This window comes from Orycteropus afer, unplaced genomic scaffold, assembly GCF_000298275.1.
Source record: "Orycteropus afer afer isolate SDZICR_OR568_19922 unplaced genomic scaffold, OryAfe1.0 scaffold00002, whole genome shotgun sequence".
NCBI lineage: Eukaryota > Metazoa > Chordata > Mammalia > Tubulidentata > Orycteropodidae > Orycteropus > Orycteropus afer.
The window spans coordinates 20206690-20233024 of NW_006921589.1; the positions used below are offsets into that span (position 1 = coordinate 20206690).

Sequence of the window (26335 nt, forward strand, 5' to 3'; positions counted from 1 at the left end):
TTTGCTTTGGTTGTCTGGAACCAAAGCCACAAGATCTCTGAGGTATGCCTATGAAAAATACCTGATTTTGTTTTCCTTTTAATTATCATGTGCAGTGGTGTACTTAAAGCTTTTTGTCCATACTCTTAAACTTTGTCTTTTTTTAGTTTTATTACTAAGCAGTCACACAAGTTAAGTTCAACAAGTTTCCAGTTGAGGCTAAAGATAAACTCTCTTCAGAATCCTTACTGATTTCTCCAAGTGTTTTAAGTTTGTTAAATTTATGAGATTTCATTTAAAATCTCTGCATCCTATGCTATTTTCTTTTTAGCATCAAGATAAAATGTCCTTTAGAGAATTGTACAAAGGCATGCAAGTATACAAGCACAAGACAAAGTTGAAAGGCATTAAGGTTGCCAAAATTAAGCTGTTGTGTGAAAGATAACCACACAAGGAGATAGCTCAAACTGGTTGTCAATTGATAGATTATTGTTGGGATTCAAAGTATAAAATACATTTGAGGATGTCTGAGGAAATAGAGCTGACATGACAGCAGAGGGACCAGCAGAGAGATGCCACAGACAAACCATGAAGGCTGGAAGAAATTTTTGTTTGACAGCTGAAATTGTGAAGAATCCTTTAAAATGCAAGTGCTGGACAAAGGGGACAGTACTAATAACTAGCAATACTGAGTGTTTAATATTGGCCAGGCACTGTTTGCATATAGTTCTTCTTTCTTCTCCAAATAATCTTATTAGATAGGTGCTCTGGTGGCATAGTGCCTAAGGCATTTGACTGCTAACCAGAAGGCTGGCTGTTCAAACCCACCAGCCACTCCTTGGAAGGAAGATTGGGCAACTACTTCCGAAGTGATACCACCCTGGAAACCCAAGGAGGGGTTGCTATGAGTCACATCCGAGTAGATGGCAGTGACTTTGTTTTTCTTCTTTTTTTGGGGGGAACAGTATCTCCATTTTATAGATGGAGATACTAGCAAACTGACTAGTTTACCTAAGGTCACACAGACTGTTTTGGTGGTTGTCAGGTGCTGTCAAGTTGGTTCCAATTCTTGGTGATACTATATACAAAACAGAACAGAACACTGCCTGGTCCTGTACCATCCTCTTAATAGTTGCTGTATTTGAGTCTGTTGTTACAGCCAGTGTGTCAATCTGTTTTGTTGAAGCTTACAAAAAGCACATCGGGGTGACGTCCTCTGGCCTTCTCTAATTTCACAAGGGGGAGACAGAATCACCATCAGCAACCCGAGGCTGATTCCTATGAGGCCAAACATGTTACCACCCTCCAACCTTTTTTACCAATTCTGACACCAATCATCCTTCCCACACCACTGGGTTTGATAATTGCAATGGTCACACAAAATGCATAGACAGTACTCTAGATTATGGGGTTTATTAGGGAAGTGATAGGTTACAATTCAGGTTCAGGAACAAAATTATTTGATCAGGATAGCCTCCCCTCTGCCATGCCAGAAAGCATGCTTCTCCTTGGCCCTTGGCCTAGGCCTGGTCTTCACCTGATCAGGCAAGTGTTACAAAGCTCTTTTAGCTCTGCCAATAGGTGCACCTAGCTGCACCCACTCTGCCAGCGGTCATCCTGCCCAAAGGTACTCAGCTTCCTTGCTCTGTGGGCTAGCAAGTCCACCACTCTGTCCTGTGTTGGTCTCACGGTTCTTCTTCCATGGTCTCTCTGCCCTCATCTCAGCACAAGGATCTTGGGTCCAAGGATGCTGTCTGTTCTGTGCTCTTCTCTATCTTGATGCTAGTGAGATTCTCCTTTTGCCTCTGGGAGCGTTCATTTTAAGCCTAGAAAAATGAGAACACTGACCAATTTCCACAGTAGGGTTTCATACACCTTATTTTTGTGATCCCACCTCCACAAGATGCCATTTACCTTTTTACATTGCTAACAAGGTATCCAATCCCTTTAGTAGGCCACAAAACACCTTATGTTTACATAGTTCCACCCAGTCACCTGGTTAGAGTCACAAAGACCGTGACTAGAAGAGTCATACCATGTAATTCACTGCACCACAAGGGTCTTCCTCTTTTTTACTGACCCTCTACTTTACAAAGCATAATGTCTTCTCCAGGGATTGGTCCCTCCTGATAACAGATCATGCAGATAGCTGCAGGTAGGTGGCTGATTGAATACTGAAGCTTGGGCAGTCTTGCTCTGGAGTCAATACTCCTCATTACTACACTCCATCCCTTCCCCACTGTCAAAGCAGTATGGGCTGAAAATAAGTCCAAAAGAACAAGAGTGTTTTAATGTATGCTTTCAAATTTCTTCCATAAGGCACAAATCTGGGAACTGGAGAGGAGACGAATAAGGGGGAAAACTAGCAAATTCCATTTTGGCAAGGTGGATGAGTAACACCTGACTTTCCTTCCTTATTTAGAAGAATAAATAGTGTTTAGCCTGAAGATTGAAAATGTTTTCTAGGACTAAAAATATTTATTAAATAATTTGTACCATACATGCAAGTAAGGTTGCAAATTAACATATATTCAATATCTTTTTTTAAAAAAAGAACAAAAGAATGATATTTAAAAAAATCACTAGGAATACAAAGTTACTTCCAACAGTATTAAAAATATAGTGTCCTTTTTTCCTCTTGCTTTATTTTTCATGACATTCTGTGTTTGTGAGTATATTTATTTAGTATTGCTGTGAGTTCCTTCTCTCCTAACCTGGTGATTCAAAGGCAATAGAAGGAGTGTGGATGAATGGATGGATTAGAGAGAGGAGGAAATCAATCAGTTGACTACAGTTTATAGACTGTCTAAAATGTGATGGAATTGGTAAATGTGAGGAGGGTCAAACTGAACTATGTTTTCTCGGGGGAACACACTATTCATAGCTCCAGGAAGTTAACAGGAGTAAAAGAATGAAAGGTAGTCAGATTAAATCTTTAATTTTTAAGATCTGAGCAAGCCAAAATATGGCTTTTGATTTCTGTCATTCATTTTGGTGTTTAATTCTCTCAAAATTCATTTTATAATGTAATCAGGCCAGTAGATGAGTGATTAATTGGAAATTAGATGTATTTGAACATTTTTGACTCCTCACCTGAAACTGATACAGTAGGAAATATGATATATAACATTTCTCAAGCTTGAGCATACAAACAGTTAAGCATGCAACTTAATTTATTACTATAAGTTTATGATCTTTCTGTTTTCTTAAATAATTTTATTTGATCATATATACCAGAAAGTTGTTTTAAAATATATATAATATTGTGTGTGTATGTGTTTAATTTGTACCTGGATTCCAAGGCACACCAAACTTGGGTTCAGAATGTGAATTTGTTCTCATGAACTCATAGATCACATCTATTTTAGGCATTAATTTGCTGACATTTATTCATGCTATTTCCTAAATGCCTACCAAGTGTCAGGTAGTGAAGAGAAAAATTTCATCAAGTGACAGACCTGTCCTAGCTCAAGTAACTTACCATTTCTATCATTCCTTGCTCCTAATGAGAAATACAAACAAGTTGGTAAGAGTTTATGATGATACCCTGGGATGAAAGAAAATAGGGAAAGTTAGAGATCATGAGGTCATGTAGTAAAATGTCCCAATCTGTTTGGGAGTGGGAAGTAGAAGAGGCTTTTTGGAGGAAATGGCATCTAATTGGTGATCTAAAAATGGGGTTATTTCTGTAGCATGGTGAGAGAAATGTAGCAGTGTATGGTGAAGGACAGGTTCAGGTAAAGGCAACAGCATATGCAAAGGCAAAAGAGCTTAGAGGATTTTCAGTTTGGCTGGTCCATAGAGTTTCAGCTGAGGAATTTCAATAAAAAAGTCTAGAGGGGCAAGCAGACTCAAGTCACTGAAGGGCTTTTTTGTACTGCAGAGGGGAAGAGGTTGCCCACACTCATACATATGTGTTGGAGGGTGGAGGGGATGAGGAAATGACAGAGTGCATGGGGTCAAATAGAAGAGAATTAAGCAAAGAGGAATGTGTCAGTCTCCTGTGCCTACCTCTTGGACTCCATCTGAGCATTTATGGAATCAGGGTTAAGGATATGGAAATTGTGTTCAATGGGACAGTTTGAGACTAAAGTTTCAAGAACAGCAGTGATTTTTACAGCTGGGGGGCAAAATTTGACACAGAGTTCAGAAGAGGTAGAATAAGCCCTTAGCACTATGTAGAAGACACAAGGTATCTTGCATTGCTTGAATTATAGTAGACTGTAGCCTGGATAAACACATCAGCATTTCCACAGAGGACCCAAATATGGGTTTAATGACTGCAGGTACCTGTTAAAAAGAATCATGAAGGAATATTCATTAGCATCTATGAAGCTCCCTGAGGAACTCCTCAAATATCTGGAAAATGCTTCTAAAGGGGGAAAGTTTCTACAGGTGTTCTGTGAGCAGGTTAGGCTAAGAAACAGTCAAAGTTATCTCTTTGCTGTGACACCATATATATCTATAAACCAGTAAGGACAGCAGAAACTCAGAAGATAACTTCTTGCTAGGTTATAAATTAAAAATAACCATTCTGATTTTATAATTATGTGATGATAACTAATCATTCTACAGTGATATTAGGCTAGAAGAGAGCCAAGGTGCAAAGCAAAGCAAAGATCTCCTTCTTCTGTCTCCTAATTCAGAGACTAGAGACAAGTCCTAGAACTCTGTCAGAGGAAGAATACTAAAGTTGAGACTAGGGAGTACATCAAAATGGGCTTCCGAAGCAACACTGAGAGACTGAGATGAGAATCGCCAAGTAGAGGTTCATACCTTTCTGAGGATTTTGAGGTGGAACAAACCTGAGCAGGAGGAACCGGGGTCAGAGTAGGCAGCTGGGGTGTAGCCGAGTGACTTCAGAGGAGAGTGAGAGGGCGCCGGCAGTGCAAGTTGCCCACGTGAAGCGTGTCTATGGGTCGGTCAGATTCATTGGCATGAGAATGAGACAGAAGCAGAATTAAGTGGAATCACACATATGTAGCTCCTTATGTGGACATGAAATTGGCTCAAATGATGTGAGTCTTTTTAGTACTCCAGGAATTAAAACTTCATGAGACTTTGGCTTGCTTCCTTTGCACACATAATCAGGAAAGGCCAATTGCTAGGAAATGACATCATTTTGATAAAGTAGAAGGTCAGCAAACATAAGAGAAACCCACAATAAGGATTAATACAATAGTCACAGCAGCAGACACAAAAACCAATTATATTGAAGACGGCACAGGACCCGCATTGTGCTATTCTCTTATACGTAAGGTCATCCTGGTAGCAGCCAACTTGACACAACTACATGCAACAACAGAAGTTTCACATTTTCATGGAAAAAATATTTAAAAATATTTGGCAATTACATATAAATTCAACTATTTGAACTCATCAATAAGTAAACTGAACTGAAGAATATAGTTACTGAAATTCTTTAGCTGGTGTCATGGCAGTTGATCTTTGTAATAAGGATATCTCACAGAAATTGTTATACTTGACTTCAGGAGGAGAATTGTATACTCATATTGCTACCAACTGAATATGATTGCTTTCAACAAGTAGCAAACAACTCGGCAGAAGCACAGAAGGTTAGGAATGAGGTGTTTCTGCTCAATTATAGCTAAGGGTGTCAGACAGTCAGTTCCCTCCCTATAGTGTCTGGATGTCTCTGAACAATATGTATGTTCTGAGAAAGGCTCAGCCTCTATCTGTTAATCTAGAAATTGCTGTATTAATAGTTTGAACACTTCATTGATTTTTAATTAATTTCTAAAGAGACACAGAGGGTAACTATTACACCCCACAGACACCTCCGTACTCCTTGCAATCTACATCTTTATTGATCGGCTGCCTAAGGAGCAGAAATAATCCATTTTAAGTGCACTGCTGTTAGAGTGAGGGCACTACATGATTCACTCCTCCCATTGTGATCATATTGGCAAGAGGTCAGTGGGACTGGAAAACTGTAGGAGCATGTTTACCTTTCTTCTTGATTCAGGCCGATGAGCATTTAGCCCACAATTTAGTAAAACAGCAGCTTTTTATAGTCCTCTTGAACTTCATTTATTTATTTGTTTGTTTCTATTTTATTTTGCTTTTCTTCGGCGAGGTTTTTCATCCTGATGAAATGGTCCTGCAAATTCTTCAGACGGAACTTTCTAAAAGCTGCTGAAGTGTTAAATGAAATTTCTTTGTTTTAAAATGGAGAGAACAGAAAGAAATAATTCTTCAGCCTTGCCATCCTCAGGACTCTGTAAATGCTATCCCTATTCCCTTGCTGTAGTATTCTAACCTGAGCATCTGTGGTTTGGCCAAAGTGCTGCAGGGTTTGCTCCCCTCCACCCCCCCACCCCCATAAATACGGTAGGATTGCATTTGTTCCACCTACAGTGCAAAGAAAAATTGTTGCTGGCTGAGCATTTTCAGAAAAAGCAGCTCCCTTTGTGGTGGTAGTGGCTGTGGGTAATAAGGAGGAGCCAGTGTCTGGAAACTGATGTACCTGAGACGAGACTCATCAATAGCCAAAACCCTCAGCAGCTGAGGGTGTGAATACCTTGGTCCACAAGGGGTTTCTGGACAGCACACCACCGTATTTACTACATGCAAGCACACACACATACCACTGTATTTACTACATGCAAGAACACGCACATACACGCATACATATTTACACACCCAGATATGTTATTGGGACTGTTTGTGAAAAATATCTTTCAAATAACAAAAAATAGGAATTAACTATACATTATTAAAATGACAGAAATACTGTTGTTCTCAATATTCCAAAATCTCATTAAGAATTGAAACCTAATGAAGTCTTTTGAAGGTGATAGCTGCAATTGGAAGATGTCAGAATAAACTCAATTATTAACTCCAAGGTAGTCCAGCAAGGCCATGTGAATCTTGTTTTTCTTCCTCTGAGCAGAAGAACAAGAACATTTAGGGATAAATTGAAGAAAAAACAAGAGTTATTATACTCTAAGGGCCACATGGGTAAGTGCATTAACCAAACGGTAGGACGTCCCAACTCAGAGGAGCGCTCTGCCAATCTGCTTCCAGGAAGTCACAGCCATGAAAACTCTATTGAGTGCAGTTCTGCTCTGAAAACATGGCATCATCATGAGTTGCAATCAACTCAACAGCAACTGGTTGGTAGTTCTAACAGTACTGAGCAACCAATTGTTTTAGTTGGCTGCCTTTTCTTTCTCTTAAAGTGGGTTAAATTTTATTTTTAATGAGAGGTGAATTTGAGATTATTTATCTGTGTATGTATTTAACAAACATATGATATCTTAGAATATTGAGTGTTCTAAGTGACTTACAAACATGAATCTTCAAGATAATCCTCAGGGTAACTCACTCACTGCCAAGGTGGATCTGATACATAGCAACCCCTCCTTGGGTTTCCAAGGCTGTATCACTACAGACGTAGATTGCCCAATCTTCCTTCTGAGGAGTGGTTGATGGGTTTGAACTGCCGGCCTTCTGGTTAGCAGTCAAGTGCCTTAGTTACTATGCCACCAGAGGTCCTATCCTCAGGGTAGATACTATTATTTACCCCACTCAGGGATAAAGAAAAGGAAACACACAAACACTGCATAAATTAACCAAGGTCACACAATTAGTAAGTAACCAGAACCCACTGCTATAGAGTCGATTCTGACTCATAGTGGTACTGCAGGACAGCGTAGAACTGCCCCATAAGGTTTCCAAGGCTGTAAATCCTTACCGAAGCAGACTACCACATCTTTCTCCTGTGCAGCAGCTTGTGGAGTTGAATCTCTGGCCTTTTTGGTAGAGCCAAGTACTTAACCACTATGCCATGGGGTTCCTAGTTAGTAAGTTAGTAGATTGCTATGGTTTGTTTCTAGTTTGTCATGCTAAAGAACTAGGTGGTAAAGTGACTTTAAAAACATAACTGACAGCCCTCACTAAACATTGGAAGGGAAGCATCCACTCTACCTCTTCCTTCCCTGTTCTCTGTTTCTGTTATTGGCCCACAATTTTATATTTCAGTTAGGTATATTTTACAGTTCCATCTATCATGGAATAAAAATTTAAATCTGGAGGACACCTTAGAGATCATTTAAGGCAATCCTTCATTTTTATAGGGTAGACGATATGAGTATCTGTGGTCGTAAACCTAGTTAGCAGTATGTCCAGGATTTCTCATTCAATCTTACAACACTCAGTTCAGTGTTCTTTCTAGTCTACCATGAAGCTGCTGCTGGCTTAAAAGACCTCTCAGTTGATTCAAATACAGAGCCCCCTTATTTTCCCTTTGTGTATTATTGGAATAAAGTCAGTTACTTCATCCAAAAGGATCCTTTTCTTCTCTTGAACATGCTCATATGTCTAGCTCTAACAATAAGCATTCTAATTGGATTTTTATTTTCCTCAGGGATAAAATTGCTTTTAGCAGGAAAAGTAGAAAAGAAGAGAGAATTTTATTTGAAGCTAGCTTTTCTGAAGCTTCCTGCTATTAAGAAAGCTCCAAGTTATTAGAATGAAAACAGAAAAGTGTACTCTTGCAAATTCTAGAGATTAATGCATGTGAGAGCTGACGACAGCTTGAAATTTTTAGCTCCACACATGTATTTGATGAAATTGTCACATGGCCTATATGTGGGAAGCAAATATTTATTATAAAAATAGTCCAGTCTCTCTTGACTTCCGTTAGCTTCCTGCAGCTGGGCAGAATACATTTTCATATTGGATTGAAATATAATAATATTGTATTCTGCCAGATAGTTGTGACTCAGATATCATAAGATTGAATGCAGGTCATTGCCAGGTGTTTATAAATACTGGTATCTTAAAATTAATTCATTCACTGATTTTTCTCTTTTTCCTGTAGAGCAGATAATATGAGTTGATTCTAACCAAGGATTTCTTTCCTTTCTTAGTTGTGATTTGGATGAAAGTTTACAGAGCAAATTGTTTTCCCATTCAAGAATTCCTACAAATCTGGTTTTGTGACATTGATTGCAACCCCAACAATGTAACAGCACTCTTCCCACTTTGTTCCTGTCTTCACCATTTCTATTTGTCCTTCTTTTCTATCCCTTTCTGCCTCTGAGCTTTATCCCTGGGTATATGCTGCCTTTTGATCTCATATGGCTGTTTGTTCTAAAGAGTACACACTTCCTGGTGTCATTGTTTACTGTATAGGCCTATCTATTTTTTGGCTGAAAGTTGAGCCACAGGGGTGAGTTCAGTTCCAGAATTGGAGAGGGTCTGTAGGCCATGTCTTGAGGGTTCCAATTGTCTCTATCAGGCCAGTAAGCCTTTTTTCTTTTTCCTTTTTTTTTTTTTTTTGTAATTTTGAGTTTTATTCTACATTTTTCTCCCATACTATCCAGGACCTCCTATGTGATCTCCCTCAGAGCAGCCAGCAGTGGTAACTGGGCACCATCTAGTTCTTCCAGTCTCAGGATAGTGGAGGCTGGGTTTCAAAGAGCATTTCTGAAAGTCAAGGGTAAAATTTGACTCTCCCTAGCCAGTTTATATTTATTGTGACACACGTTTTAAGAAGTATGTGCAAAACATGCGGAATAGTCTAGGTAAAATCAGGCTTGAAGCATTTGGATCATGAAGCGGACAAAATGCCTGTAAATCACACGTAGCCAAAAACTCCCTTCAGTGTTGCATGACAGGTAACTGATACTATGGAACAGCAAAGATACTATATTTTTAGCCCACAGAAAACATTCTACAGCATTGGAGACTTTTAGACCTATCTTTATTCACCTCTGGATATCTGGACCATGAGAGAGGGGGAGAGAAGGAAGGAGAGTAGAGGGAGACAGTTGTTGTTGTTTGTAGGTGTCATTGAGTCATCTCCAACTCATAGTGACCTTATGTACAAAGAACAAAACACTGCCCGGTCCTATGTCAGCCTCACAATCCTTGCCAAACCTGAGCTCATCATTGTAGCCACTGTGTTAACCCATCTTATTGAAAGCCTTCCCCTCTTTTGTTGACCCTCCACCTTACCAAGCATGATACCCTTCTCCAGGGAATGGTCTTTTCTAACAAAGTAAGTGAGACAAAGTCTGGCCATTCTCACTTCCAAGGAGCATTCTGGCTGCACTTCCAGGACAGATTTGTTAGCTCCCTTGGCGGGCCATGGTACTTTCAGTATTCTTTGCCAGCACCACAACTCAGAAGCATCAACTCTTCTTTGGTCTTCCTTATTCATTGTCAAGCTCTCACATGCATATGAAGTGATTGAAAATACCATGGCTTATTTCTGTCAGTTTGCCATATCGTGGTGGCTTGCGAGTTGCTGTAAGGCTAGAGGCTATGCCACTGGTATTTCAAATACCAGCAGGGTCACCCATAGTGGACAGGTTTCAGTGGACCTTCAAGACTAAGACAGACTCAGGAGAAAGAAGAGACCATCCACTTCTCAAAGAATTAGCCAGTGAAAACCTTATGAATAGAGGGATATAGAACAAGAGAAAAAGAGGAGCGAGAGAGAGAGACACAGAGAGAGAGAGATCTTATGATAGCACATTTTATTGTGTGACAGTTTTTCTGTCAGAAAATAAGTGATAGAATATAGTCTTTGGGCATTGGGGACATTGAAGATCTAATATGATATTTGCAAGGTCAACAGTAATCTCTACACACACACATTTGAGTTTGTGACATTTAAGTTTACCAAATTCCTGAAACTGATGTATTTATAGAGGGCACGTAATCTTGAAATATTTTGCCTAATTTTTCCTTCTTAAATGACAGCATTCTCATTTGATCATTATTAAAATAATATTCTAAAAAGTAATAATTTTGAATTTTGTATATACACATTAACCATGACAGGTGGGTTGTAGGTGTATGTATCATCATTTGCAAACATTTATCGAACATCCACTATGATATTAGTAAAGTGAGACAGATTTTCTGAAGTTCATGAGGGTTCGTCATTTGTGTGCACACTGTTGTTGTTGTTAAGTGCCATTGAGTGGTTTCCGACTCATAGCGTCCCCATGCACAGCAGAATGAAACACTGCCCGATCCCGCGCCAGCCCCACAATCCCTGCTATACTTGAGCCCATCATCACAGCCACCGTGCCAATCCATCTCGTTGAAGGCCTCCCCCTCTTTCGTCGACCCTCCACCCTACCAACCATGACATCCTTCTCCAGGGAATGGTCCCTTCTGACAACATGACCAAAATAGGTGAGACCAAGTCTGACCATTCTCGCTTCCAAGGAGCATTCTGGCTGCACTTCCTCCAGGACAGATCTGTTAATTCTTTTAGCAGTCCATGGTACTTTCAGCATTCTTTGCCAGCACCACAACTCAAAAGCATCAACTCTTCTTCGGTCCTCCTTATTCATTGTCCAGCTCTCACATGCATATGAGGCGATTGGAAATATCATGGCTTCAGTCAGGCGCACCTTAGTCCTCAAGGAGATATCTTTGCTCCTCAGCACTTGAGACAGTTCCTTCACAGTTGACTTTCCCAATGCTACATGTCGTCTAATGTCCTGACTGCTGCTTCTGTTGGCATCGATTGTAGAACCAAGCAACGTGAATTCAATCTTCTCTCCATTTATTGTGATGCTGCTCATTGGTCCAGTTGTGAGGATTTTTGTTTTCTTTATATTGAGACGCAATCCATACTGCAGACTGTATTCTTCAACCTTCATCAGTAGGTGCCTTAAGTCATCCTCACTTTCAGCAAGCAAAGTTGTATCATCTGCATATCTCAGGTTGTTAATGATTCTTCTTCCAATCCTGATACCACGTTTTTCTTCATATAGTCCAGCTTCTCAGATTATTTGCTCAGCATATAGATTGAATAAACGTGGAGAAAGGATACAACCCTGACACACTCCCTTCTTGATTTTAAACCATGTAATGTCCCTTTGTTCTGTTCGAACAACAGCCTCCTGGTCAAGGTACAGATTCCTCATGAGTACAATCAAGTGCTTGGGAATTCCCATTCTTCTCAATGTTATCCATAATTTGTCATGATCAACACAATCAAATGCCTTTGCATAATCAATAAAACACAAATAAACATCTTTAAACAGATGCCCCATTGGAGGCACTCACTCAGTTATGCCAAGAGATTTGGAAGACAGCTACCTGGCCAACTGACTGCAAGATATCCATAATTGTGCCCATTCCAAAGAAAGGTGATCCCACAGAATGTGGAAATTATAGAACAATATCATTAATATCACACAGAAGTAAGGTCTTACTGAAGATAATTCAGAAATGTTTGCAGCAGTATATTGACAGAGAACTTCCAGAGGTTCAAGCTGGATTCAGAAGAGGACGTGGAACAAGGGATATCATAGCTGTTGTCAGATGGATCTTGGCTCAAGGCAAAAAATACCAGAAAGATGTTTACTTTTGTGCACACTAGGGTTGCTGATATCTATCAGTGGAACAATAATAAGAGTTTGCCTGTTGTGTACTTACTACATACCAGTTACTGTTTAAGTGCTTTATGTATGGTAACATATTTAATCCTCACAACACCTGTAGGGTACATGCTATCATGCCCACTTTAGAGATAAGGAAAGTTAGTGACAGAGAGGTAAAATAACCCACCCAGAGTCACACAGCTGGACTGTGACCAAGCTGGGGTTCAAACCAAGAAATTGACTCCAGAATCTGTGCCTGTACCTTCTCCCTCATCCTTCATATACCTGTGATACAAACAAGAATGTTGTTGTTGTTGTTGTTTGCCGTCGAGTCGGCCCTGACTCATAGCGACCCCTCCTTGGGTTTCCGAGGCAGTATCACTACGGAAGTAGGATTGCCCAACCTTCCTTCCGAGGAGTGGCTGGTGGGCTTGAACCGCCAGCCTTCTGGTGAGCAGTCAAGTGCCTTAGGCACTATGCTACCAGAGCTCCTACAAACAAGAATGGTGTCTCTAATTCACACAATTCAATTTTTGCTAAAATACAAAAAGTTCTACAGTTTAGCTGAATTTCAGATATGAATTTAAAAATAGGTCAATCAACTGCATTATTCAGTGAAATTCACAGATTGTCTAATAACATTTTTTCTCCCCCTAAAAATACTCCAAACTAAAAAAATAAACCCACTATCATTGAGTCCATTTTGACTCATAGCAACCCCCACTGGGTTTCTGAGGTGGTAAATCTTTACTGAAGTGGATTGCCCCATCTTCCTTCTGCAGAGTGGCTGGTGGCTTTGAACAGCCAACATTCTGGTTAGCAGTCAAATGCCGTAGGTACTGCACCACCAGAACCTCTTAGGATCTTTTAAAGCTATGTAAGAGTTCACTGCATCCATTAATGTACACATGCTCACCTGACCCTCAGGAGAGTCAATAGATTTAAATGTGTAGACTTTAATGTGTAGATGTAAGAGTCCCATAGCAGAGGATCAAATTCCAGTTCTACCACTCTTTAGCTAGATGACCCAGAGCAAGTAATGTGACCTCTCAATCTCAGTTTTCTTATGTTTAAAATGGGATAAAAACAGTGTGCATCTCATAGAGTTGTTCTAAGAATTAAGTTAACCAACTACTATAGAAGCACTTAGCTTAATGCATAGAGTATTCTACATACTCAGTAAAAGGAGTTGTTTCATTGTCATTATTCCCATAATGTACTTTACTTGAGCTAGCATGTCAAGGACCACGGGAATTGCTACAGGTCAAAGTAAGTGGTTTATTTCCAGTGATGCAACACCACTCTATCATAATGTCTCTCTCTCCCTTACTTATCTTAAGACTTCAAAGGACTTCATCCAGCTTATTTTTGTTACTGCTATTTTTAATAACAGTCTGCCTCTTTAATTACATCACACTTTGATTTGGAGTGATTGTATTTTGTAGAAATCTAGCAGAGAGTGTGACTCCAATGAGATATTCCCTGAGAAAATCCTATCTTAACGACTGATGTGGAGAAATCCACTGTGAACAATCCGTAGACAATTCAACACTCAAATTTAAGGGGGCGGGGGAATGTCGGACTAAGGTGGCCACTGTAATTAATGATTTAAACATGTGCATCTGCATAATGATGTTTCATACTAATAAAACAACTACACACATTTATTGTGATGGCTTGATAATGATATAGATATTCTGTTTTATCTCTTTTAATGATCTGGGGAAAAATTTTTATAGATACTGCCACCTGATTTCCTAAATTGAGTTCTCATTATTTAAAAACAATAAACAAACTTATTTTCTAGACAAATTGTATTAAAGTTCATGATAGTCTATCACCTGCTGAGGCTTTGTGTATACTATGTCAAATAACTTTTTTTTTTTGAGGTCTTGCTTGCATTGTAAAATTGTGTTATTAGACTCTGTGTTTCTTGGTGCCTGTAAGTTGGCTTCCTGTTAGTGAAGTATATACTACTCTTGCTGTGCATGTTTAAAAAGTGCATAAGTGATAATTTAAGAAGGATGATATTTGATGGAAGGAATCATTATCCACCCAAATTACACAAGTCAAAAAGCTGTGCATCATTCTCAGTGTACTCTCCTTTATTATCCAGTCAATTATCAATGATAGCTATTTGATGATCTACATACCTTTCAAGTGTTCTCTCCTTAGTATTCCTCCTGCCTCGTTTAGCTAGAGTCAGTCACTCATGCAAGTTGAAGCTAGGTGACTACTGTAAATAATGAAAGCAGAACTCCTAGGAAGTAAGAGATTATGGTGGTATCCTGGCAACTAGAGACTACATGCCCTCAATGCAGTATAGACAATATTCAGCTAAAGAGAATGATTGATGGGTGCCCCATATAAAACCAAAAAAAACCAAACTCACTGAAACCAAACTAGTCAATTCCAACTCATAGCAACCCTGCCTTGGGTTTCCAAGGTGATATCTCTATGGAAGTAGATTGCCCAGTCTTCCTTCCAAGGTGTGGCTGGTGAGTTTGAACCACTAGCCTTCTGGTCAGCAGTCAGATGTCTTAGGCACTATGTCACCAGAGCTTGCAACCTTTATTTTTTACCCTCATTATATATCTTCTGTATTGTGGCAGTGACACCTGGCTTCAGCAATATTTGTGTCCAGTGGGTCCATCCTCTAAACTGACACCTGTGTGATATTTCAAAAAATTTGAAGATGATCATGCCACTCCCATTTTAAAAGCAGCTTTTAGATCACTACATTATATACTGCATAAAATACAAAATCCAAATTCTGTACTGTGATATATAAGGGATCCTTCCTGGATCTGATCACTTTTACTTTTTTAGTGTCACCACTCACCATGCCCCTCTCCCCCATGCATTATGCTTCTGAAATAATTACATGTTTGCCCACATACACCATGCTATTGATCTGTTTTTTCTCTCAGCATGCAGTTTTGCCCTCACTATGTCCTCCTTAGGAGCTCTGGTAGCGTAGTGCCTAAGGCACTTGACTGCTAACCAGAAGGCTGGTGGTTCAAACCCACCAGCCACTCCTTGGAAGGAAGGTGGGGCAATCTACTTCTGTAGTAATACTGCCTCAGAAACCCAAGGAGGGGTCACTATGAATCAGGTTTGATTTGATGGCACATAACAACAAACAACAATGTCCTCTTTTGAAAGGAAAGAGTACTGGGAGGATGTTTACTTGTGGTTTTTTCTTTTTTTTTTTTTTGACTATACAAAAACATTGGACCATGTGAATCATAAAAAATTATAGAAAACCTGGAGAAGAACAGGAATTCCAGAACACTTAATTGTACACGAGGAACCTATACATAGAACAGGAGGCTGTAATTTGAACAAAACAAGGGGATACTGCATGGTTTAAAATCAGGAAGGTAGTGTGTCAGGGTTGTTTCCTTTTACCATACTTACTCAATATGTATGCTCAGCAAATAATCTGAGAAGCTGGACTAGATGAAGAAGAACATGGCATCAGGATTGGAGGAAGACTCGTTAACAAGCTGCAATATGCAGGTGACACAACCTTCCTTGCTGAAAGTGAAGATGACTTGAAACACTTTTTGAGGAAGATTAAAGACTACAGTCTGCTATATGGATTATATCACAACATAAAGAAAACGAAAATCCTTACAACTGGGACAATAACCAGCGTCACGGTAAATGGAGAAATGGTTAAAATTACCAAAGATTGCATTTTACTTGGATCCACAATCAACACCTATGGAAGGAGCAGTCAAGACATAAGATGCCGTATTGCACTGGACAAATCTGCTGCAAAAGACCTCTTAAGTGTTGAAGACCAAAGATGTAACTTTGAAGACTAACATGTACCTAATCCAAGCCACGGTATTTTCGATCAACTCATATGCACGTGAAAGCTGAACAATTAATATGGAAGACTGAAGAAGAATTGATGCTTTTGAATTGTGGTGTTGTCAAAGAATACTAAAAATACTGTGGACTGCCAGAAGAACGAACAGATCTGTCCTGGAAGAAGTGCAGCCAGAATTCTCCTTGGAAGCGAGAATGGCCAGACATTGTCTCACCTACTTTGGTCATATTGTCAGAAGGAACCATTCTCTAGAGAAGGATATTATGCTTGGTAAAGTAGAAGGTCAGCAAAAAAGTGGAGGACCCTCCATAAGGTGGATTGAAGCAGTGGCTACAACAATAGGCTTTAGTATGACAAGGATTATGAGGATAGTACATGACCACACAGTGTTCCGTTTTGTTGTACAGAGGGTTGCTATGAGTTCTATTTGACTTGACAGCACTTAGCAATAACATAACATGTCCACCAGGTCACCACACATCTGTCAGTCTGTCAGTTTGTCATGCCTTGTGTGTTGCTGTGATGCTGGAAGCTATGCCACTGGTGTTTCACATACCAACAAGGCCACCTTTGGTAGGCAGGTTTCAGTGGAACTCCCAGACTAAGATAAATTGGGAAGAAGGATGTGACCAGGTCAACTTCTGGGGAAAAAAAAAAAAAAGGCCAATGAAAACCTTATGGATAATAGGGAAACATTGTCTAATATAGTGCCAGAAGATGAACCCCTCAGGTTGGAAGGCCCTCAAAACACAACTGGGGATGGATTGGCTGCAACACTTGGCCCAAGCATGGCGATAATTGTGAGGATGGTGCAGGACAGGGCAGTGTTACCTTCTGTTGGACACAGGGTCTCTATGAGTCAGAATTGACTTGACGGCACCTAACAACAACAATGTCCACCTGGACACCATTCAAACCTTACTTTGTAGTTGTTGTTAGGTGTATTGTGTTGATTTTTTTAGTTATAGTGACCCCATGTGACAGAGTAGATCTGCCCCATAGGGTTTCTGGACTGTAATCATTATGGGAGAAGATCACTCGGTCTTTCTTCTGTGGAGCCCCTGGATGAGTCTGAACCACCAATCTTTTGGTGAGCAGTCAAATGCTTAACCATTGCACTACCAGGCCTCCTTGAAGCCCTACTTAGGCCTTGGTAACTCTCTGAAGGTCAACTGCATACTCACAGGAGTGTTCTATAGAAGGACTTCAAATACTGTTCTTAAATACCTTATATATGTATCAGATCAAACTCATGTGAAGTTTTATTTCATATATGCTTTCTTTATTAATTAGCTTCTGTCCTCCTTCGATAGAAAAAGCATTGTGTGATTTTTTTTTTTTTTTTTTTGCCTCCCCAGTGTCTAACACGATGTCCAGCACATAGTATGTGTTCTAAGGGTTGACCTGTTGTCCACACACTTTCCATATTCTGACAAGAAGATGGCAAGAAAGAGAATAATGAATGTAGTTATGGCCATTTCTTTCTTTTTTTTTTTTTTTTTTATTATTAGGATTTGGGTGAAGATTTACAGAGTAAATTCACTTTTCATACAGCAGTTCACATATACTTTGTCTCATGTCATTGACCAAAATTTACAATGCAGCAGCTCCCCTCCCACTTCCTCCCCATAGTTACCTCCTCCCAGTGTCCATCCCTTCATACTCTTCTGCACGCTGAGCTATCTCCCTGTGCATAAGCAGCCCTTCCCTCTCCCATGATTGCCCTCTCTGGGGCGTGTGTCTACTTGAGGTAAATGTTTAACTCACATGCCTGTACTTTGTTTGGCTGGAAACCACAGTTGTGGGTTCAATTCCAGACCTGAAGGGCAACTAGGGGCCATAGTCTCAGTGGTTACACCAGGCTCCATTGGACCAGCAAACCTGGTCCCCACCTTCTTTTTTTTTTTTTTTTTTTTGCCTCCAAACAATTTTGAGTTTTGTACCACTTTGTTCTCCCTCTTTATGTAGGATCTCCTACATCATTCACATGAACTTATAGGCCCATTGTCTGCCAACCCCATATATGATCTTGGATACACTCTCCATTTAGACATACCCAATTGTTCAGCCTGTTCACCCATCTATCCGTCCCTATACCCATGTTTGCTTTCACTGACAACTCAGTACTGTATATGAAAAGGGGTTCATATTTGTTGTCTGTACTGCCCATGTAACTCTCTATGTCTTTCTCATCCTCAATGCTGCCATATTGGTCACTCACATTTGATACATTGCCCTTCTCTTCACCCAAATCAATATTTATCTCTATCTATCTAACAGCATTCCCTCCCCTCCCCTCCCACCCCTGGTAACCAACAAAGAAAATGTCCTCCAATAGATAAACCTTTCCTTAACTTTTACAATACGGACTAATACAATATTTGTCCTTTTGTGACTGACTTATTTCGCTCAGCATAATGTCCTCCAAGTTCATCCATGTTATGCGGTGTTTTGCAGATTCTACATTATTCTTTAGCGTTGCATAGTATTCCATTGTGTGAATGTACCAAAGTTTGGTTATCCATTCCTCAGTTGTTGGACATCTAGGTTGTTTCCAAGTTTTGGCTATTGTAAATAGTGCTGCGATGAACATCGGCGTGCATATATCTGTTCTTGTTATGGCTCTCAATTCTTTAGGGTATATACCTAGTAATGGGATGGCTGGGTCAAATGGTATTTGTATTTCCAACTTTTGAAGGAATCGCCATACTGCTTTCCACAATGGTTGTACCATTTTACAGTCCCACCAGCAGTGTATGAGAGTCCCAATCTCTCCACAACCTCCCCAGCATTTGTTATTTTCTGTCTTGTTGAACTTTGATACTAGTGCTGGAGCAAGATGGTATCTCATTGTTGTTTTGATTTGCATCTCTCTAATAGCTAATGATCGTGAGCATTTCTTCATATGTTTGTTGGCCGCTTGAATATCCTCCTTGGTGAAGTGTCTGTTCATGTCTTCTGCCCATTTTTTAATTGGATTGTTTGTCTTTTTGTTATTGAGGTGTTAGAGTGTTCTATAAATTCTAGAGATAAGTCCCTTGTCAGATATGTTATTACCAAATATTTTTTCCCAATCTGTAGGTTCTCTTTTGACTCTTTTGGAGAAGTCTTTGGAAGCACATAAACATTTAATTTTTAGAAGGTCCCAATCATCTGGCTTCTCTTCTGCTGTTGGTGCATTTTGAATTATGCTTGGTAGTCTATTTATACCAAATATTAGGGCCCTTAAGTTTGAGCCTAAATTTTCCTTGAGAAACTGTATAGTTCTAGGTTTCACATTTAAGTCTTTGATCCATCTGGAGTTTGTTTTTGTGTGTGGTGTGAGGTACAGATCTTGTTTCATTTTTCTGCAAATGGATCTCCAGTTTTGCCAGCACCATTTATTAAACAAACATTCTCTTCCCCATTTAATGGATTTGGTATGGCCATTTCTTAAAGGGACAAAATTAATTTGGGAAGTATAAAATTACTTTATATCCAAGGCATAAATTTACTTAATTCATTAAAAGCTATATGTTTTCAGATTCACCCTATTCTAAGAATTTCCAATTTGGTGTCATCAAAAAGAAAGCACTGTTTAGGAAAAAAAGACAAAAACTCCATAAATCCCAGTTGTGGGTTAATTTCAGAAAACAATAATACATATGGTGTCACTGCTGACTGATTGTCATATCAGCCAGTATCTCCACTGCTTGTGCTTAATGGGCATTTATATAGAGTTTGGATCCTGATGCCGTTTGAAGCAATCTTCTCTTTTATACTACACTGAGTATACGGTTCATAATTTTTTTGACCTGTGTGATTTATGTCTCTGTTTTCTACAGCTTTTGTTTTGATGTCAGAAACCATTAATCCTTCAAAGTCCTGCAGTTGTAATGTTAACTGCCAACAGCATTGATTTGCAATTGGCATGAGGGTATGCTTCAACCCTTTTTTTTTTACTAATTCTTTGTTTTTGAATCACAACTTTTTTTTTTACCACTGAAATCCTCAAATATAGAATTCCTGCTAGCTCTACAATGAAAATATGTTTACTGTAATCTAATCAAGACCTTGAAGTTCATTTTTTAAAATTATTATATATAAATAGTTAAGGCTAGAGCTTAACTACACTTTGTTTTCCTGCTGCTAAAGAATAATTAGTAAACTAATTTTTACTTCTATGAGTTAATATTTTGATGAATTTGTATAGATAATATGTATGAGAGAGAGAGAAAGTTCTAGCAATAGTACCAACTATATCTCTTGTTGGCAATCAGAAATAAATTTTATTTTTAATTTCTCTATATGTTATATAGGAGTTCTGGTGGTGTAGTATCTAAGGCATTTGACTGCTAACCAGAAGGCTGGCGATTCAAACCCACCAGCAACTCTTTGGAAGGAAGGTTGGGCAATCTACTTGCTTAGTGATGCCACCTCAGAAACCTAAGGAGGGGTTGCTGTGATTCAGATCTGACTTGACGGCAGTGCGTCCATGTGTTATATAAGGAGCCCTGGTGGCCCAGTGGTTAAACGTTCGCCTGCAAATCAAAAGGTCTAGCTGCTCTGTGGGAGAAAGGTACTGTAGTCTGCTCCTTGAAAGATTACACCTTTGCAAACCCTATGGGGCAGGTCTACTATGTCATATAGGGCACAAGGAGTCAGAATTCACTCAATGACAATGGGTTTTGTTTGGATATGTTATATGAAACCAACATATCAAAGGATATTTTAAGAGTCATTATAAACTATGTCACTGTACTTTTGGTTTCTTATAATGACTTCTAATGTCATGTTGATGTTGTGTGTCACCAAGTCAATTCTAACTCGTAGTGATTCTATAAGAGAGAGTAGAAGTATCCCTTGGGTGTTCTGGGCTGTAATTGTTATAGGATCAGATCACCAGGTCTTTTTCTCTCATGGAGCCACTGGTGGATTTGAACCACTGACCTTTCAATTAGCTGCCAAGCACTTATCACTGTGCCACCAGGGTTCCTTAATAATGTCATAGAAACCTACTTGTTATTGTTATTGTAAATTTTTAATATCCCCAGGGTATACTTCATTCTTTGTGTAATTAATTAATAAGAATAATATAATTCTTCAGTATGGATGTAATCTGTGATGGCATTTTTAGCACCGTTAGACCTCATATGAGTGATGTAAAGCATTGTGGATAAGTATATTTGTTTGGAGTGGGTAGTGGGGGGAAAAATGACATGAAGTAGAGATTCTTTTGAAAAGAAAACAATTAGGACTATGTGGGTCAGTCCACGTATATGTTAGCCTATCTATTAAGACACCGGCACACCTTGTTAATGAAAGCATCTCCAAAAGGTTATAGAGTGTCAGGGAAAAAAATGATTAATTTTTTTTTTTCATGTATGAGTAATCCATTCTTCTTTCTAGGACTTTACCTGGGAAAAAAGTCAAAAAGCTATTTGTGGTTTTCTCTTTATCCAGCTTTTCCCTAATTTTGAAGAATTTCCTTACTTTACTTAGAGCTATTAAGCACTTTCAGCTGAATGCTAAGAGCCTCCTTTTTAGGAAAAGCCTAGGCAAAAACTGATCGTAGTTGTGGATTTTGGTGTTTTTCAGGGAATGATGTACCTGGAAGAAAGACGGCTTGTTCATCGAGATTTGGCAGCCCGTAATGTCTTAGTAAAATCTCCAAACCATGTCAAAATCACAGACTTTGGACTGGCCAGACTCTTGGAAGGAGATGAAAAAGAGTATAATGCTGATGGAGGGAAGGTGAGTGTCTTTTTGAGAGCAATACTGCTTGAAAAGAAATTATAATGTTTTATCTTACATTTTACATGAAAAAGTTCAGTAAGACTAAGATTTAAGAGATTATAAAATCTCAGTTCTACCATTTTCATTTTCTCCTGACGAGGGTCAGCAAATATATATGGCATATTACCAGTTTCCATTGCTTAAAATCAGCTAAAATAAGGCAATGTGTCACTGGTTCTACCAGTCCTCATGTTAGGGCCAGTGTTGGGAAGAGGGTGGATCCTTAGAGACTCTGAGCCTTAAACTTTAACAAAGGGCATAAATAATGTTCCGTTGATCCTAAGAACAGAGAATTGACTCTTACAGACAGTCACAACTTCTTTCTCATAGACAAAGGAAAAACCTGGCTACTACCAAGTGATATACTTCATTAGAAATTTGACTACCCTATTTAAACTTGCAGCCCCCTGCAGCAAAAGAAATCTGACTTTATTTATTGTTTCAGCTTCTGTTATAGTATATGACTTACCTACTAATTACATTTGTTGCCTGACTTTCTCTAGTAAGATATAAGCTGTTCTGTCTCCAAGGGCCTGCACAGTGTTACTGCCTCTTATACCTTTTCTGACTCTCCAGCCTCAGCCCCTGTCTAACAACAGAGTGTCACTGACACTCTCATCATCCATTTGGTCTCAGTCCATATATTAGTTCTTGTTTTTGTGTTTCCTCATTAACCGTTTAGTTTGCCATTAGTGGCTACCTAACTATTACTGTTGTTGATGCTGTTGGGTACCATTGTGTCAACTGTGACTAATAGCTGCCCTGTATACAACAGAATGAAACACTGCCTGATCGAGTGCCATCCTCACAATCCTTGTTATACTTGAGCCTATAGTTGCAGCCACTATGCCAACCTATCTCGTTGAGGGTCCCCGGCACTTGATTTGCTAACCGTAACGTCAACAGTTCAAACCCTCCAGCTGCTCTGCTGAAGAAAAACTGGGAGATCTACTTCAATAAAGATTTATAGCCTAGGAAACTCAAAGGGGGTCACTATGAGTCAGAAACAACTCTGGCAGTGAGTTATACTTCAGCAAGCATATCTTTCTCCAGGGATGGTCCTTCTGACAAGGTGACCAAAGTGGGTGAAACAAAATTTGGCCATTCATGCTTCCAAGAAGTATTCTGACTGCATTTCTGGCACAGATTTGTTCTTTCTTCTGGCAGTCTTTGGTACTTTCAGTATTCTTCACCAACACCATGATTCAGAGGCATCAACTCTTCAGGCTTCCTTATTCATTGTCCAGCTTTCAGATGCATATGAAGCAATTGAAAATACCATGGCCTGTGTTAGGCAGACGTTAGTCTTCAAAGTGGAATCTTTGCTCCTTAATGTTTTAAAGAGGTCTTTTGCAGCAGATTTGCAATACTATGTCTGATTTCTTGACTGCTGCTTCCAGGAGTATTGATTGTAGATCCAAGTAAAATGGAATCCCTGACAACTTCAATCTTTTATCTGTTTATTGTGATGTTGCTTATTGGTGCAGTTTGAGGAATTTTGTTTTCTTTATGTTTAAGTGGAATCCATACTAAAGACTGTAAGTGATTCAAGTCATCTTTATTTTCAGCAATCAGGGTGTGGTGTAGTAAAATTACATAGTGTGGCTTTTCTAGCCATAAGTTTTGTAAACTCAGTTGTGAAATTTGCTGTGAACAACTGAGTAACTCCTGATTGTTAAAGTTATCCACCTGCGATATTTCTGTTGGGAGCACCACAAAGTAATTTTCTGGGAAGTTTACTCTCTCTCAGATGTATGGAATTCTGATGTTAGGATTAGTTAGTGGTCACTCTGCCAGGCTCAAAAGGAGCCCTTCTAGAGGCAGAAGGAGTCTCTCTGACTGCTGACTGAGAAAGACATACTGTTGAGAGAAACATGCTCCTGAGAGACATGTGCTGCTGAGAAAGAGGTACTGAGAGGCACACACTGCTGAGAGAGAGACTGTTGGCTGAGAGACAGTGGGCTGAGAGACACTAAGGGTTGGTCCTGAACTTGAATTGTAGCCTGGTGGTTCCCTAATAAACTCCATAATCTGTGAGTTCTGTGTGGCCACTGCAGCAAGTTATCGAACCCAGCAGAGAGGTTGTGGGTGCTGCAAGAGGAACGGTTGGTGTCAGGGTTGGTGAAAAGGCTGGAGGGAGGCAGTATGTCTGGCCTCATAGGAATAGGCCTTGGGCTATGGTGATTCTGTCTTCCTCTTGTGAGTTAGAGGAGGTCAGAAGATGTGGCCACCTTGCCCCTTTGATGGTGATTCTGTCTTCCTCTTGTGAGGTTAGAGGAGGTCAGAAGATGTGACCTCCTTGCCCCTTTGGGACAAGGTTATGACATTTGTGTATCATAGGTTATTGATGTTGTTATTAGGTGCCATAAATTCATCTCTGACTTATAGCAACCCTATGCACAGCAGAATGAAACATGGCCTCATCCTGCATCAGCTCCATGATCCTTGCTATCCTTGAGCTCATCACTGCAGCCACTGTGTCACTCCATCTCTTTAAGGGCTTTCCTCTCTTTCATCGATAATTCACATGTTCTGTTTAGATCACCTTTCTTTGGAATGGGCACTAATATTGCTCTCTTCCAATCAGTTAGCCAGGTAGCTGTCTTCCAAATTTCTTGCATAGATAAGTAATTGCCTCCAGCACTTTGTTGACTTGTTGACATCTTGTTTGTTGATTTGTTGACATCTCAATGGATATTCTATCCATTCCTGGAGCCCTGTTTTTCACCAATTCCTTCAGTGCAGCTTTGAGTTCGTCTTTCAGAATAATTGTTTCTTGATCTTATGCTACCTCCTGAAATCATTGAAGACTGACCAGTTCTTTTTGGTGCAGTGACTCTCTGAATTCCTTCCATCTTCTCTTGATGCTTCCTGCATCATTTAGTATTTTGCCCATAGATACTTTCAATATTGCAACTCAAGGCTTGAACTTTTTCTTCAGTCTGTCAGCTTGAGAAATGCTGAGCATGTTCTTTCCCTTCTGTTTTCTAACGCCAGGTATTTGCACATTTCTTTATAATACGTACTTCATCTTCTCAAGCTGCCCTTTGAAATCTTTTGTTCAGCTTTTTCATTTTGTTATTTCTTCTATTTGCTGTAGCTCTTCTCCATTGAAGAGCTAGTTTCAGAGTCTCTTCTGACATCCATTTTGGTCTTTTCTTCCTTTCCTCTATTTTTAATGACCTTTTATTTTCTTCATGTATGACACTCTTGATGTCATCTCCCAACTCATCTGGTTTTTGGGTCATTGGTGTTTAATGAATCAAATTTATTCCTCAGATCATCTCTAAATTCAGGTGGGATGTACTCAAGGACATATTCTGGCTTTCAGGAAGTTGCTTTAATTTTCTTCAGCTTCAGCTTGAACTTGCAAATGAGCAATTTTTGGTCTGTTCCACAGTCAGCTCCTGGTATTTTTTGACTGATGATATTGAGCTTCTTCATTGCCTCTTTCCACAGACATAGTCAATCTCATTTGTATGGATTCCATCTGGTGAATTCCATGTCATAGCCACCATTGATGTTGTTGAAAAGGTTTTGAAATGAATGAGTCCTTGGTTTTGCAAAATTCTATCATGGGATCTCTGGCATCATTTCTATCACCAAGGCTATTGCCACTCTAACAGACATACCACAAATGTAGGTGGCTCGAAATAAACAGTGATTTATTCTTTTACAGTTCAGGGGGCTAAACATCTAAGTGCAAAGTGCCAGCTCTAGGGGCTAGGGAAAGCCCCTAGACCTTGGGCTTCAGCTCTACCTTTTGCTCCCAGCTCACTGAAGCTGGAGGCTTTTCGTAGATAGCTGCTGGCTGCTGAGGGTGACAAACCTAAGGTAGACAAATAAAATGGCACAGTCCAAGCTTACCAATCAATTTGATAGGCCACTAGTTCAAGTCCAGAGATGGTCACCAAATCAGCCAGAAACATGGAAGACTGCTGAATGAAGACTCAGCTACATGCAGGGTCTAAGTGTGCCAAAAAACTCAAGACCATTCTCACAGCTTGTTCTTATACACCAGAAGCAGACCACATCCCTGAGGCAGCTACTCAGCTACTCTTGTAGATTCTACCATGGAGTTTATTACCAACCTCATCATGGAGAATAACTACATCCAGCTGTCCAGCCACTCAAAACCAGACCAAGTCAAGTTGACATGCAACTTAACTACCACAGCCATATTTTTCAACTACTGATTCTTCCTTGTTTCCAACTTCAGCATTCCAATCACCAGTAATAATCAGTACGTCTTGATTGCATGTTTGGTCAATTTCAGACTGCAGAAGTTGGTAAAAACTTCAATTTCTTCATCTTTGGCTTTAGTGGTTGGCTCGTAAATGTGAGTAATAGTATTACCTGGTCTTCC

General features: G+C 39.6%; 1 protein-coding gene across 1 annotated transcript in view; it reads left to right on the forward strand.

Moving 5' to 3' along the window:
• The window catches only part of ERBB4 (erb-b2 receptor tyrosine kinase 4), a 1111475-nt gene that overhangs the window by 1014815 nt on the left and 70325 nt on the right, over nt 1-26335 (forward strand). The window contains exon 21 of the mRNA XM_042783534.1: nt 21772-21927. Coding sequence (XP_042639468.1) covers nt 21772-21927 — 156 coding nt within the window. The remainder of the gene's footprint in view (nt 1-21771; nt 21928-26335) is intronic.